General features: G+C 37.4%; 1 protein-coding gene across 2 annotated transcripts; it reads right to left on the reverse strand.

The window, feature by feature from the left end:
- On the reverse strand, window positions 1-14,380 carry LOC148365554 (uncharacterized). Of its 2 annotated transcripts, XM_088335931.1 has the most exons (13): window positions 14,192-14,380; window positions 13,087-13,198; window positions 12,408-12,501; window positions 9,780-9,834; window positions 7,853-7,993; window positions 7,033-7,193; window positions 6,852-6,950; window positions 5,391-5,536; window positions 5,151-5,322; window positions 4,803-4,915; window positions 4,453-4,540; window positions 4,038-4,097; window positions 1-3,860 (listed from the first exon to the last, which is right to left on the reverse strand). In XM_088335931.1, the coding sequence occupies exons 1-12, from the start codon at window positions 14,301-14,303 to the stop codon at window positions 4,044-4,046; spliced, it is 1,347 nt and encodes a 448-aa protein (XP_088192057.1). In that variant the 5' UTR covers window positions 14,304-14,380; the 3' UTR covers window positions 1-3,860; window positions 4,038-4,043. The 2 variants fall into 2 exon arrangements, with proteins under 2 accessions (XP_088192057.1, XP_088192055.1); XM_088335929.1 differs by having other exon boundaries at window positions 1-4,097.
- Between the last annotated feature and the right edge of the window lie 618 nt (window positions 14,381-14,998).

Below are 14,998 nucleotides of genomic sequence, written 5' to 3' on the forward strand. Positions count from 1 at the left end.
GACAGTTTGAAATTTATTTAGTAAGTATTAATGGACAAAACATAAATAGCATTATATGACACAGATACTTTCAAAGACAACAGAGAAGTTCTCACAGGCCCTCACAGCCCACCATTTCTAATGTAAACATAACAAGGTTGGACCATCGTATACAGCCGCTTTTTTAATTCCTCAATTTTTGTAAGTGATGAGTAAATAATTGCAAGATGGATTTTGTTTGGGGCGGAAAGGAAGCTAAGTGTTTCGCGCATCTGCAGCACAGTTCCGAGGTCATGGATTCAAATCTGGCTACCAGCCTTCCTGTGCAGAGTTTGCATGTTCTGCCCTTGCTTGCGTGGGGTTTTCTTCAGGCACCTCCTCTCACATTCTAAAACCATGCATGTCAGGTTGATTGACCGGTCCTTAGGTATGAGTTGACTGTCTCTGTGTGCCCTGTGACTGTCTGGCCACCAGTTGAGAGTGTCCCCTGCCCACTGCCCGAAGACATTACCCTGCAACCCTACTGAGGCTAAGTGAGAAGATAATAAATGGATAGATGTGTTTTGTTTGAAAAAACAAAAACAAAACACAACAAAGAAACTAAAATAAAAATCTCAGACTGAAAAAGAAGAACTTTATAGAGCCTGTATTTTGGAACAATTTTTCCTGTCATGTTCTAATTGCTTGTAAGTACCGTAAATTCCGGACTATAAGCCGCTACTTTTTTCCCAAATTTTCAACCCTGCGGCTTATTTAGTGATGTGGCCAATTCAGTACAAAAGCGCTCGAGTACAAAAGGTAAGATTTAGACCGGTGGAATATATGCGCCGAGGAAGAACGCAACTTCTTGGCTTGTGCACAAAATAAATTAGCGTAAACATACCCTCATCATGCAAAATGCAAAAAGAAAGGCACATGACGCAGCTTTCAAGCTAAAAGCAATCGAGCAGTCCGATAAAGAAGGAAACAGAGCTACTGCACGTAAACTTTACCAGACCCGTTTACTGTGTTGCGATCGTGTTGCTAGCGTGTTTTGGAATAAGGGAGCGTGGGACGACGACTATATGACAAAGTTTCTTTCCGACACTGAGGAAGACGACTTTGATGGCTTCAGTTCTAAGGAGGAAGATGAGGACGGTTTACCGTGATTTTTACAAGTACGGTATGTTTTTTTAACAGACCCGTTTACTGTGTTGCGAGCGTGTTGCTACCATTAACTGCCCTGTCACAGGCACCGTTTGGGATGAAAGTTATATTATTATTAAAGCTTTGAAAACTCTCGGTGTACTGTCTTTCTTTGTAAATATGTGTAACCATGTATAATATGTATTTGCAACTGTATATTTTTGTAATGTATTTATTTGTATCTATTTTAGAAATTTATTCTGATGTGTTTTGCACGGGCGAATGAGAAAGAAGGGGCGGAGCAAATGCGGGCTGACGGGAAGTGGAGTAAAGGTGAGACGGGATTGTGGACGCGGCGGACAATAGTGGATATATATATTTTCCCACCCTTACCTTTGGAAATATACACTTTTTTCCTTGGATTACTTTCAACGGGACCCTGACTCTGCAGGTCTGCATCAAACCTTAAGTACCGGTATCATTTTCCGTTCATTTTGCCGGCTGTGATTTTTGGACTGTGTACTTTAATGAAGGATAATGAAATTGTGAATATGCTTGATTGCTATTAAGATTTTCGAGAAGGGTTGTTCAAACCTCACATTGTGTTTGCTGTTAAACGTCATATTGAAATATAATATTGTGAATGTGCTTAATTGCTGTTGAGATTGTCATGATTGTTTTCTGTTATTAGTTTCAATAAATTTGTTCAAACCAAAAAATATTCAGTTTCAACCGCGGGACTTAAAGTAGGGTTTGGGTTAATTTTGTGTTTGTGTTACATTTTCCAATGTGGGCGCATGCAGCATATAGACAGGTGTGGCTTGTGTAAGTACAAAATCAGTTTTCCTCTTAAAATGTGGTGGGTGCGGCTTATAATCAGGTGCGCTCTATAGTCCGGAATTTATGGTAGTTTGGGTGTGTATATTAACAAGACAGATGCTAATTACATGAAAATAAGTTTTTTGACATTTTGTTGTTTAATTCACAATGTACAGACAGCAGAATGATATTGCTGAATCGGGAATTCAGTGATGAATGAAGCCTGGATATAATTTTGTTTACATCTGCAGTCCTGCATACTACACTGTGTATGAGTAATGGACCCATCTCATCTCATCTCATTAGCCGTACCGCTTATCCTCATTAGGGTCGCGGGGGGGCTGGAGCCCATCCCAGCCATCTTCGGGCAGTGGGCAGGGGACACCCTGAACTGGTTGCCAGCCAATCGCAGGGCACACGGGGACAGACAACTCATTCGCTCATTCACACCTAGGGACAATTTGGACCGGCCAATTCACCTGAAATGCATGTTTTTGGAATGTGGGAGGAAACCGGAGTGCCCAGAGGAAACCCACGCAAGCACGGGGAGAACATACAAACTCCGCACAGAAAGTCTGGAGCTGGATTTGAACCCACGACAGGTTCCCATGACATGAACTGTGCCGCACAAGCGCTAACCACTGCGCCGCCGTGCTGCCCAGTAATGGACCCAATATCTATAAAATCTCAATAGAGACTGCAATAATACATTTCTCAACCTTTTGGGAACAAATGTACTTTTTTGGAAAGAAAAGATAAGACACAGCACTGCTAGAAAATGCAAAATTAATAACAATAACGCGCAAAAAGGTAGCTAAGATTGACATTATATCGTGTTTATATCAAAGGTATATTTATTTTTACATGGCTGGAAATAATAACTAATGTCATTTGACAATTTACCTTATTGTAACCAGTTTTCTATTTCACTTATTTTCAAGTGAAATAAGATAAACTATTCAGAAAATAAAAAATATTATATTTCAGTTGAAACATTCTTATTTTTTTCCTGAGGTTTAGAGTTTTTCCTTGCCCGTATGTTGGTTTAAGATCAGGCAAAGGTGTCATTTTTGGTGATTATGGACTATACAAATAAATGTGACTTGAGTTGACTAGACTGCTACAATACAATTAATAAAAACGTTAAATCATAAAAACGAGAATTTTTGGTTGCAGGGTAAGCTCAAACATTAATTTATTTTACTTGATTTTGTTTGGAAACAAAATAGTGATCTCCTGCTATTACCTACTGGACGTGGAAGAGTTACATTTACTTTGCAAACGGCTATGATATGCCAACGGATGTTTGATGACAGCAAGTTTTTTTTTTAAAAACAAATCTCAATTAAATTAACATGGATTAGATGGACCTTGATAATTGATTTTGCATTACACCTAACAAGCTTCCAGACTGGTTGAGAAAGACTGCAATAAGCCATCAGCAAAGTAGTGTGAGATTTCTGTAATCTACACCAAACAGAGCTAACAGGAAGAAAAATACATGAGAAAACAAATAGTGTAATTCATAATGGCAAAAAAAAGGAAACAATCACTTTGTTACAAGTTTTTGATAGCCAATAAAACATTTTCTTAAAAGATGATATAGAGCTCTCAAAAAATGTTGCCTAAATTCAGATAAAACGATTTGTGTATACGGTCCAAATACACAAATGTCAATAGCAGGAGTGTTATTGGTACAAAAATGCCAATGCCCAAATCCTATCACAGCATTTCTTATTAAAATATAAAAATAGTTCCAAAGATACATTTTTGAAGGGTGGAGGTCAATGTTTGGACAGACAAGTGCATTTGTAAACCAAGTACATTCATCAACTTCAGTCCACATTGTAAAAAGCTATTCACGTTTGTTTCCTTTTATCAAATGACTAGAAATCAGTGTCTCTTGACCATGCTGAAAAGCAAAGGCACTCTAATATCTAAAACACACACACACACACACACACACACACACACACACACACACACGGTTAAGTTATTTAGTGACTGATTGTCAGTATTGTTGCAAAATTGCAAGTGTTTTCTCACAGACTACTGAAAAATCCTCTGTCCAGACAACGGACTTTTGAGCACTGTGTGAAGAACATTCATCTTACCCAAGATCAAAAATCACACTCTGCAGCACATTGTTGGAGGTACCATTCATACAATTTACCCTGTGGAGTACATGAAACATACAATTTTGGTTACTAGAAACACATTCCACAAAATAACATTCTTTAAGTTTCAAAGACAACAGCTACAATAAAATATTGTTTTGTTATATTGTTATTCTTATTCTTAAAAAAGTAAAAACATGTTTGATGCCGCCCAGGAACATATTGTCAGACATTAAACCAGTCCCTGGTACAGAAAAGGTTAAGTTATCTCACTTGATCCAAGATACACACAAGAATACACAGTGAGGGTGGAGCCACTTTTGAAACTTGTCAACTTGTTTTGATTGCACGAGTCCCATAAGAACTTCACATGAGCATGTAATGCCAAATCGATGTAACTGACTTTTCTTACCTTCTTGGTTTTGACGATATCCAAGATATAATCATTGTACTCTGTCATGGTTCTCTTCTCTTTCTTTGTCAAAGTCTTGTACTTTTGACTAGTGAAATAAGAAATATTTGAATTAAAATATTGTGTAGTGTATGGATTCCATGCAAAAAAAATGAGCTACGGAAACAAGTTGACACTTTTTTTTCAACATTGCTACTCCCAAAATAAAAGGTAGATGATCATTTTTGTCTGTGACTACTCAATATCAGCTAAACATTTATTAAATGAGTGTCTCTAAAATAAGAAACAATAACAATAATAATAAAAATATGAAGTATACAGAGCATTGGATGATTGCAGTAAAGACTTACCCGGAAAAATGTTTGGCTAGGAAAAGTAGGAGGTAGCAAAAAGCACCAAAGAGCAATATCATCACAACTTGTGCATCTTCTGGTATCCAGTCCCATAAGTACATCACTATTCCCTGTGAAGCACATATGGAGGAAACTGCTAATAATACAACTGGATGTATAAACAGAGAGGCAAAAGTTAAGCTGGGTTTTGAATAATATCAGAAAATATGTATCTAATATTCCATACCGAATGTCAGGTACTGTGGTTTGCCAGAATTTCAAAGTATGTATTAATTTTGGTGACAAAAAGTTGTACCTATTAAGCGCATCTACAAATGTTGAGTGAATATGAGGAAGAGGACTTACAGTGCATATAGTAAAGATTTGTGCTGGCCAATCGCCAATCAGCTCACTCAGCTGCTCTTTGGAAAAGGAGCTCACAATAAAACTAAGTGTGAAGAGAAGAGGAAGGAAAACTCCAAGTACGCCGCACACAAATGCGTTCAGGCGGACACTTTTGTTGTAAGTCGCATCTGTCCTGCAGATTGGGAAAAAACGATTTGATATCTCGTGTAACTGTCTTATGTTGTAATCTGTGTTTTTCACCTGTCCTGTTTTAGTCTCTTGCTGATGGTGGTGCATATTAAATCACAGTCTTTTTCCAATTGGTCCAGGGTTCTCTGCACAGCTTGGTTTATGGTCTTTTCGATGGTCTTACACACTCCGTCAATCTGGTTCACACAGCGGCTTGGCTGAGCAAGTCAGAGGAATAAACAAATCAAAACAAAAAAAGCAGGTTAAACCTTTATTCCTTTGTTCAATTGCATCGGATAGAAGAAAGCCGCACATTTGCTGCACTTGAATTGTGCAAGTTAATTGAGGGAGGCATGTTATCAGTTATGTGAAGTTTTAAATCAACATTGCAATCCTTCATGGCCTCTGTGAAAGGAGGCTGATCAGTGTCCTTAGTTTACAACCCCCCTGTGCTTAGTTCTTATAGCAAACTGTCAATCATCTTGCTCAAGACTTCATCAGGATAATAGTTGTCTTTCTTGGATAATCAATGGAGTTCAAACCTGAAGGACAGCTACACCTTAAATTTTAGATAAGAGGAAGGAATACACTGAAAAATAAAATCAATTTTGTTTCAATTACAGACACGTTTGCATTATCCTAATTTCAGTCTATGTATTTTGTTTTTAAATCAAATATTACTTAAGGCGTTATTTATTTTGCTCACTTTAGGTACATTTTTCTTTTTGTACTAAAATTATTCTCAATTTTTTAGATAAATAATATTTAAAATCCGTAAATAATCTTCTAGCGGATCAAGATCATTTTATTTGAAATTATGATTATTTAACTTTTTTCCTTCAAATTTTTAACACTACTTTTTGAAGTGTAGGCCTGAGTTCTATCGCAAATCAATTCATTCTTATTTCATTGGCAGAAGATTAAGCTTTTATTCAGTATATTTTTTCATATTTTAATATTGTTACGAGAATAAAATTATATCCAAAATTTGTTTTTGTTTGTTCACTATCCAAATTGACAGTCAATCATTTTTAAAAGGTTGTTAAAAGAAAAATCATCTGCTGAATCTGTCAACATTAAATAAAGTGTCTTTCGTGTAAAAAAAAATACCTCTCAAAATCATCTATTAGGAACCATTAGTACTTTTTTCATGCTCCTGAATAAGATTTTTTTTTCACATGACAGAAACCATATTTAACATTTTTTTTCTTTAAATGAAATAGATAAAATTAAACTTTGAGTACAACTATCATCTGTTATGTAAGATTATGTGGATTAATGTTGCAATTATTTAGAGAGATTGTTCTAAGAATATTAGAAGAAAATACTTAAAATGATCTAAATCACCTCCCACCTGCCGGTTGTGATGATGTTGATTATTTTAGGTATGATAAGATATAGTATCTTAAAATTAGAAAAACAACAATTAAAACAAGCAAGATTTTCTGCAGTTGGGGCAAGATTCTTTTTTTTTTTAAATCTGAAATGTATTACAGGGCTGTTTGTGTGCGGGCATTGCAAATAGAAGTTTACCTTTTGTGGGTTAGGGATATATATTGTTGGCATTTCAAAACCACATTTGTTAAGACCTGGCCGTCGGCAGAGTTCCTGGACAATCTGCATCATCACTCGCTGCAACAATAAAAAATGAGCATAAGTGAGCCATGTTAAGTTGATTTTTTAAGCAATCAGATATTATCGTCAACTCGAGTACCTGTCGATCTGTTTCCCTGCCGGCTTCATCAGCTTTGCTGAGATAAAAAAACAGCTTGTCGCCGCATTTCTCACTTAGCTTTTCCACAATATTCAGTGTGCGCTTGCACAGGGCCTGACCCATCGGGTCAAAGAAAACAAATATCAGATCCGACTGTTCACCTATACGGAAATATCAAAGGGAAACAATGTTACCCCAATCCTAAACAAATGGTGGTTCCATGGAGCTGTGTAAAGATAAAGTGAAACCTAAATCTCTATTCTGAGTATAAATAGCAAGTAATTCCCAACAAATATTCAACAGTTGTTTCTCTAAAGAGCAGACACTCATCATCTCAGGGGAATCTATAACTTTATGGTCCAATATTCTGGTACATAGAAAAGTCATTGAGCCATTTATGGAAAGATTTACAAAATGACTTTAAAAATGCCCCTTTTTTAAATCTTTTTTTTTTTTTTTAAATCATATACCAATTGCATTTTCCATATACTTAATAAGAATATATCAAGAGTTTCTTTGGATATTACTGTAAATGTTATAGGAGGCCCTAGCAAAGTTTGAAATCTAATTTTCCTCTGTGGGGTAAGGTGCTCTTTTCTTGTTTCAATTTTGAATATGTCCTCCTGCAAGAAATGCAATGGAATTGGGTAGGCACTTAAAAGCTTCGGCTTACTCTCTATTGGCACATGTTTATGTATTGTTTCATTGATTTGTACAGCAGGTTTGTGTGCAAAATGTTTCTTTTCCTTTTGTTATCGAATTATTTAGTGTTTTTTTAGCGCTGTGCCCAAAATAGCCATAAACAAACAAACAGAGTTACCCAACCACGTGATGGCGCTGTTGACATTAAAAGGGTAAATCATGTCGCCGTCCACCAAACCAGGAGTGTCCAGAAAGGTCACAAGGCTGAACTTCTTCTGCTTGGATGTGGAGATCTCTGCATACAAGTAGTCCATAACCCCTGGAATATATATATGATATAAAATGTTCAATTACCATTCTAAATACATATTTTTAGAAGACAATTTCCGTGTGCTTTGTACTTGAACTTGCTCAAAGGTTTAACACATTCTGCAACAAAAATTTACAAAGTCATTTTTTTGGCCATATATTCACCCTGTGGAGAACTCTGTTGTCATGGTTACACACAACAGCTCTTCAACTGGCAGCTTTAGCATAGGGCGTGGTACATAAAGCTAGCCAGTGAAGAACGACTGTGAGGCAACGCAATGAGATTTCAACCCACCCATCAGAACAGGACCACCATTGAGATGGACCCACAACACACACACGACTCTATTGACACTTCAATTTGACACAAACACACACAAACTGGGAGAAGCAGGTGCTAGGAGGCTACACAAATTACATCCTTGAGCTGCCAGGGGCACATTAGCAATTTCTCTGCATTGATCACATCAGTATGGCCGCCGTATCAATACGTTAATCAATTAACACAAAAGCGAATTTGCTTATTCTGCATGCATAATATCGGTACGTGACATGGCACATTGCTAATTATGTTAGGTCTCCAACGAACATCATGTGAAGATCACTTGACAAATTTAAAAGAGCAAGATCATCCCACTATAGCAGGGCTCAGGAACCTTTTGGGCTCGCAGAGCCATGAATTCATTTACCTTCAGCTATGTGACGTGGTCTAAGGTTCTAACCTTGAGAATCCAGTGTCCATTATTAGTCTTCCGTTCCGTTTTACAGATGAGAATCCAATAACACTCATCTAAAAAGTCCACACGAGCCTTGTTGATCATTCACCATTTTTCAGAACTTGTTCAAACTATACACTTGAAAAAGTATCCAGAAAGTGCTAAAAGGTGGATGTCAGTCTCGCATTCATATTTTGATCCAACTGATTAGCTAAAAACACGAATATAATCCTGATAACATTTTTTCTTACTAGCCTTAAAGGTCGTGCTAGTGATAGAAATGCAGTACTACATTCCCGCCCTAAAGGGGTTAAAATTGTGAATTTTATCTCAGAACCACATGTACATAAAAAGAACCCCGCCTGAGTGACTAGCCATACATTCCTTACCCTCCTCTACAGTATCCGTTTAATTCAAACAGAAACAAGCACAGCATCAGCAATAGCTCCTCCTTTTATGAAGATCTGAAAGTGATGAAGTTCCACCGCAGATCCTGCAAAAATGCTAAGAAACTTCTTGGATGACAGGTGCAGCAAGACACTTTACCCAATAATAATGAAATCAATTCCTGTACTTGACGAAACATGATTTCGAAGAATACGGTATCTCTGATAAAATAACCAGCAGCTTCTCCCATGAGAAGCTGTACTGCATTTTTGATGAGTCATCCTCTGTTGCTCTGCAACATATGCCCGCTATAGGGTGTTTCCGAGCGACACCAGTAAAAAAGGCGTGCTTGTATTCCACAGGAAATCTGTCGGCGTGGCCAAGTTCCGAATCAGGGAGCGGTGCTGTGCCTTCTCTGAGGCTCGGGCATTTCTCAGACGCTCGTCAAGACTGTCCCCACTGCCTTCCTTTCTCCAGCACCCAGTGAAGCTTCAATCCCACCGCAGGGACATTCATCACTTCCCCCACCTTCCTTTAACCTCCACACCCATGCATGCCAACTACGTCACTCCCTGACACGATCGCCTCTTCGGCTCTGGACAACGATTGTTTTCATTTATTTACAATTGAACCAGTTTTGTTAACCACCTGTAAATTCTATTTAGTATATGAGAACACTCGAAAAAAGCTTACCTTTGAACTCAAGGAGTGGTCGAAAATGGGGGTAGAGATGTAATGTTGCATTCCCCTGTGATTAAAAAAGTCAGTGAGTAAAAAACAAAGACGGATTTGATCTTCTAGTAGTTTTCTGAGCAGTTGGCTTTCTCTGCTGTAAGTGCCCGCACTGCTAATTATTCGTTTTAATGTAAACCGCAGTAGGAGAATGTGTGCAGAGAGGGAAGGTGCTTGCTTAGTAAATAGGCTGTTCTAAGACTGCTAGAAATGTGCCTAAAAGATAAGCAATTAGTCCCATTGTCAAGATCACTTCTTTTCTTTACATCCCTTTATTCAAAAAAATTAAAAAACAAATCAAGCGTTGCTTAAAGCAGGGATGTCAAACTCAGTTTGGCTTGGGGACTGAATCCAGACTGTTATCAGGGGGGCAGTATCAGTGAAAGAATGTAAACTCCCAAATTTTAACTTTGTATTTCAATATTATGTTTTATCATTCAGCCTACATTAGTAACCTTTGCTGCATATTATAATCACAGATGACAAGGATTCTTTTAACACATTTGTTCACAAACAACAAGGAAAAAAATATTTTAATATTTGTCATTGAATGTGTTAATTGGTTTATTTTAACCGTTGAGTGAACGTAGTTTTACACCTAAAGCAAACCCTCATGCTATACAATATGCAAACTCAACACTGCTCTCCATTGGCCAGTGAGAGTATTTGGTTTGCATTTATTTATAAAATTATAGCTTTTAATAGAAATGACCAAGTGAATAGCTTAATATATTGACCTGCTCAGAAATTTATGGGTGGCCAAATTAAATCATCAAACAGGCTGGCCCGCATGTTTGACATGCCTGGTTTGAAGGAATCATACAAAATTTGTATCTCTACGATTTTTGTAAGACAATTCCAGATTGGCTACTTCAGTGATAAAACAACTGTATAGCACCTAAAATATCTAATGGTGGACTTCAATGTTTGATCTGATTTATTATGCAGTTAGCATGTTTGAGTAGATTTAAGTTGTGTTGTTTGTTATACAAGCATAGCTTGGCTTCATGGAGGTAAAACTAAATATTACAGTGAATATTTTGACAAGTACATACCAGACATGGAAATAATTCAAATAAGAATTGGAATGATGAGGCAACAAAAAATAAAAAATAAATCAGCAAAAATGACCAAAGACAGGGATTAACAGTGTGGTTGTGCACTTAGAACATGAACGTTGGTGTTTGTCATTGACTAAAGTCCATTGTCAGTATATTAATTCAATCATCCTCAAATCTATTTATTCTGACTTCACAATATTTCGTATCAAATTAATATATAATGTTTACTAAGGATTATTTTGGATTTTAAGAAAAATAATACTTGAATAAAAGTACATTTGTTTTTACATAAATAAGTAAGATTAGCAAATGTACTTTTGGTTTAATTAAATAAAATAAATTAATTGTGCATTTTTTTCAATTCTATAAATGTTAAGAAATGTTCTAAAATAGAATGGTAAATGGTCTGCATTTATATAGCGCTTTTCAAGTCAATGAAGACCTCCCAAAGCACTTTACAATGTGCTTCACACTTACCCATTCACTTACACACCAATAGGGAGTCAACCATGCAAGGCGCCTACCTGCTTATTGGGGGAATTAGGGATACTAAGTTTTAAATATTGTATTTTGTTTTGTGAAAAAAATTGAAATATTGTAAAATAATAATTTTAATTACACTAGAAAAATCTTTTCTTAATCAAATTTGAAAATATAATAAAATAGTAAAGTAACAATGTATATTAAGGGAAAATATGCGTGTACAGTGGTGGTTAGCGCATGTGCGGCACAGTTCAAGTCATAGGAACCTCCTGCGTGGGTTCAAATCCAGCTCCAGACTTCCTGTGCGGAGTTTGTATGTTCTCCTCGTGCTTGCGTGGGTTTACTCCGGGCACTCCGGTTTCCTCCCAAATTCCAAAAACATGCATTTCAGGTGAATTGGCCGGTCCAAATTGTCCCTAGGTGTGAATGGGCGAGTGAGTTGTCTGTGCCCGTGTGCCCTGCGATTGGCTGGCAACCATTTCAGGGTGTCCCCTGCCCACTGCCCGATGATTGCTGGGATGGGCTCCAGCACCCCCGCGACCCTACTGAGGATAAGCGGTGTAGCTAATGAGATGAGATGTGTGTACAATGTCAGTGATTTTGATTGGTAACAGGGGTGTGGGGTCTCTTAACCACTAGGGTCTTAGGGGGAGCGTTACCTGTGGTGTGTCTTGGGCAAGTACAGCCTGATGGTGCCTATCCCTCCAGGCCAACAATTGTTTAACCTCGGTCTCGAACCCGGGACCTTTTTAGAGCTAATTTCCTAAAGCTAATATAACATAAAATTTTTGCTCTATAATACCTTCATCATACAAAAATACAATCAGTCAATCATCTGAATTGTTCATATTTTTTGTATTTTTGGTCAAGTTCGAATGACCATTGAAAACAAACATTATTTTTCAGACAAATTCTCATTTAGGGAATTCTCGTCATGTTTCTAATACAGGCAAATAAAAGATTGCTTCATCAGCAATCACAAACAAATGTCACAAAAACAAGCTGGATAGAAGAATTTCTTTATGCCATCTGTGGCACTTCTTACCGTCAATGATTCTCTCTTACGCCCACTTGTGACAAACGTGAAGCCCTGCGTTTCGATGGCAACGCCAGTTTTTTGGATGTGCTCTTCTATATACCTGAAAATATGGTTAATAGTTATGAATATTCACTGTTTTATTGATTTTAACAATGCTTTTTATACGTGGCAGACTAAACAAAACACAGTATTTAATATGAGGAATGGGGGAGAGCCAATACTACATTTTGCATCAGTACTTGCAATGCCATTTAACCACTAACTCATTTCATCAACATTATAAAAGGATTCTTATCGCCTTGGCCGCCACCTCTTTAATCATTTGCCCTTTAGTAGGGGAAATGGGTCCCTTAATATAAGAACCTGAGTTTCTTCTCAGGGCCATCACCACCCTAAAAAAGAGCTTGAAACTGAGAAATATACATCTTTCCAGTTGCAATGAAAACTAGGTACTCATCATAGCGAATTTGTGACTTATTTTGGAATTGTTGTTGCTGCTAAATGTTTTGCACAATTTTTATTGCACTATTGTTATGATGCACTATTGCTCTTTTATCTTCTGTTTCTCTTTGAAGCCTTTATTACATGTTTATATTTTCTATGCTGGAGTGACATGTCTAATCTCCTTGCAAACAATGTTCACTGCGTTGTTATCAATGACAATAAAGACAATTCAATTCCATACCAGTTAATGAAGGAGCTTTTTCCTGCAGAGTGGTTCCCCATGATCATTATGATGATCTTCTTTCTGGGGGGCAAGAGACGCACTCCAAGGCTGCTGGCTATTTGGACCAGACCTGCAAGTTCATTATACAAAATAAGTTTGAGTCAAAAGACAATCGAATTCAACTCAATTTTTTTACTGCAGTGGTGGTATTTTAGTCTCGATATAGTTCGGTAGAGGAGCTGTACTGAACTTTTTACTCGCCGCTCCGTCTCCTGGCTTGTCATTGTTGGAACGTTAAACTTGAATAAACTCTCCTTTATAGAATCTTTTCTAAGGTTTGGGTTGGTGTTTGGACTTTACTTTAGGCAAGCTTTTCTTAATTTCACAAAATGACACATAAAGAAAAAAAAAAACCCTGCGGGAGCAAGCATGGCGTTCCTCTCCAGCACTCCCCATGCACCTAACATATATGTTCTGCTCCGAACAGCTTTGCTAAAAGTAAGATAAAAGCAGATGTGGGATACAAAGCATATTTTTCTCGTCACTTTTAACAGCAATTAAGCATATTCACAATTTCGTTATATCTAACAATATGACGTTTGAACAATTTTTTTCCGACATTATTAACAGCAATTAAACACATTTGGCATTGTTAACACATACATAATAGAGAAAATATTTGACTTTCAACTATTTTAAGGACACCTTAAACGGCGGACACTACCTTTAAAAAGCAACGCCACAAACGCGTTTATTTTCTGTATATGCACTCTGACGCTAAAAGAATGGCTTAGCATATGCGTTTTTAATGCCGTTGGTCAATATATTTTAAAGGGGTTATTGTAAAGACCTCACCGTATTCGCAGGAGTCAAAGTGCAAAACGTGTGACAGACACTTGACATTAAACTACCAGCCGTGAGTGTCCAATGACAACTTTCACATGCTAGTACGAATGGAATGGGGAACATGTCTCTTTATTCTTCGTATAAGCAGAATAAACTGTCAAATTAGGCAGCGGGAAGTTTGAGCAGATGTGTTATATCGTTTAATAAACAGCGACCTGTTTCTATTTATTGCACAAAGTTAGCTGAAAAATCAAGCTCGGCCATTTTAATCATTTACCGTTTTCGCTGTCGACATACAAGTTGTGACATTCTTTCAGTATCCTCTCACTCGGTGAAGTGATAGCGGGCTCTAAAGGGTTGGCCACCGAGCGGGGCTTTCTAGCCGCCATAACGAGCCGTTTCACGGCCAAGCAGCTTGTTAATGCGGGACTCCGCCCACCACTGACAGGGGAATAATTTGGGTGTTGCACCACCACAAGCTGATTTCGCTCAAGAAAGCACGCCTTCTGCGGTTTTATATTGGCATTACATTTGCAAGGCAAAATGAAATTACAGTGCCTGCAATGTTCTAATTGTTTGATTTTTTTTTGTCACAAAATCTTAATGTTAACAAAAATTATGAAATTACAGCGTGTACATCAGGAATGTCCAAAGTGGTGCCCGCGGGCACCAGGGTGCCCCTGAAGGACAGCTGAGTTGGCCGTGGAAGTGTTCTGAAAACTGCCCACCAGTGCTGGGTCATTGTGATTTTCAAATAAACTTATTTTTTTAGTGATTGACTCAGTCCATTTAACCCTACTTTAATCTATAACCTGGTGGTAACATGTTAACAACATAGTAAAAACATATAGGTTGTTATTTAAGAAATGCATACCCAACTGGATGCCCTTTGCGCTAATCTGTAACAAAAAGTAGCTCTCGGCTTGAAAAAGGTTGGCGATCCCAGGTGTAAATTATCACATAAAATAAGTGAACTTTTTTTGAGGTGTGACAGTAGGATGCTTGCAGTATTTCTGTAGTAGTATTCTGCATTATAGTATTACTGTGGAAGTATTTCCGTAGAATTTTATTTTTCTTCTCAGAA

Source organism: Urocampus carinirostris, chromosome 5, assembly GCF_059441175.1.
Source record: "Urocampus carinirostris isolate Australia breed hairy pipefish chromosome 5, RoL_Ucar_1.0, whole genome shotgun sequence".
Lineage (NCBI taxonomy): Eukaryota > Metazoa > Chordata > Actinopteri > Syngnathiformes > Syngnathidae > Urocampus > Urocampus carinirostris.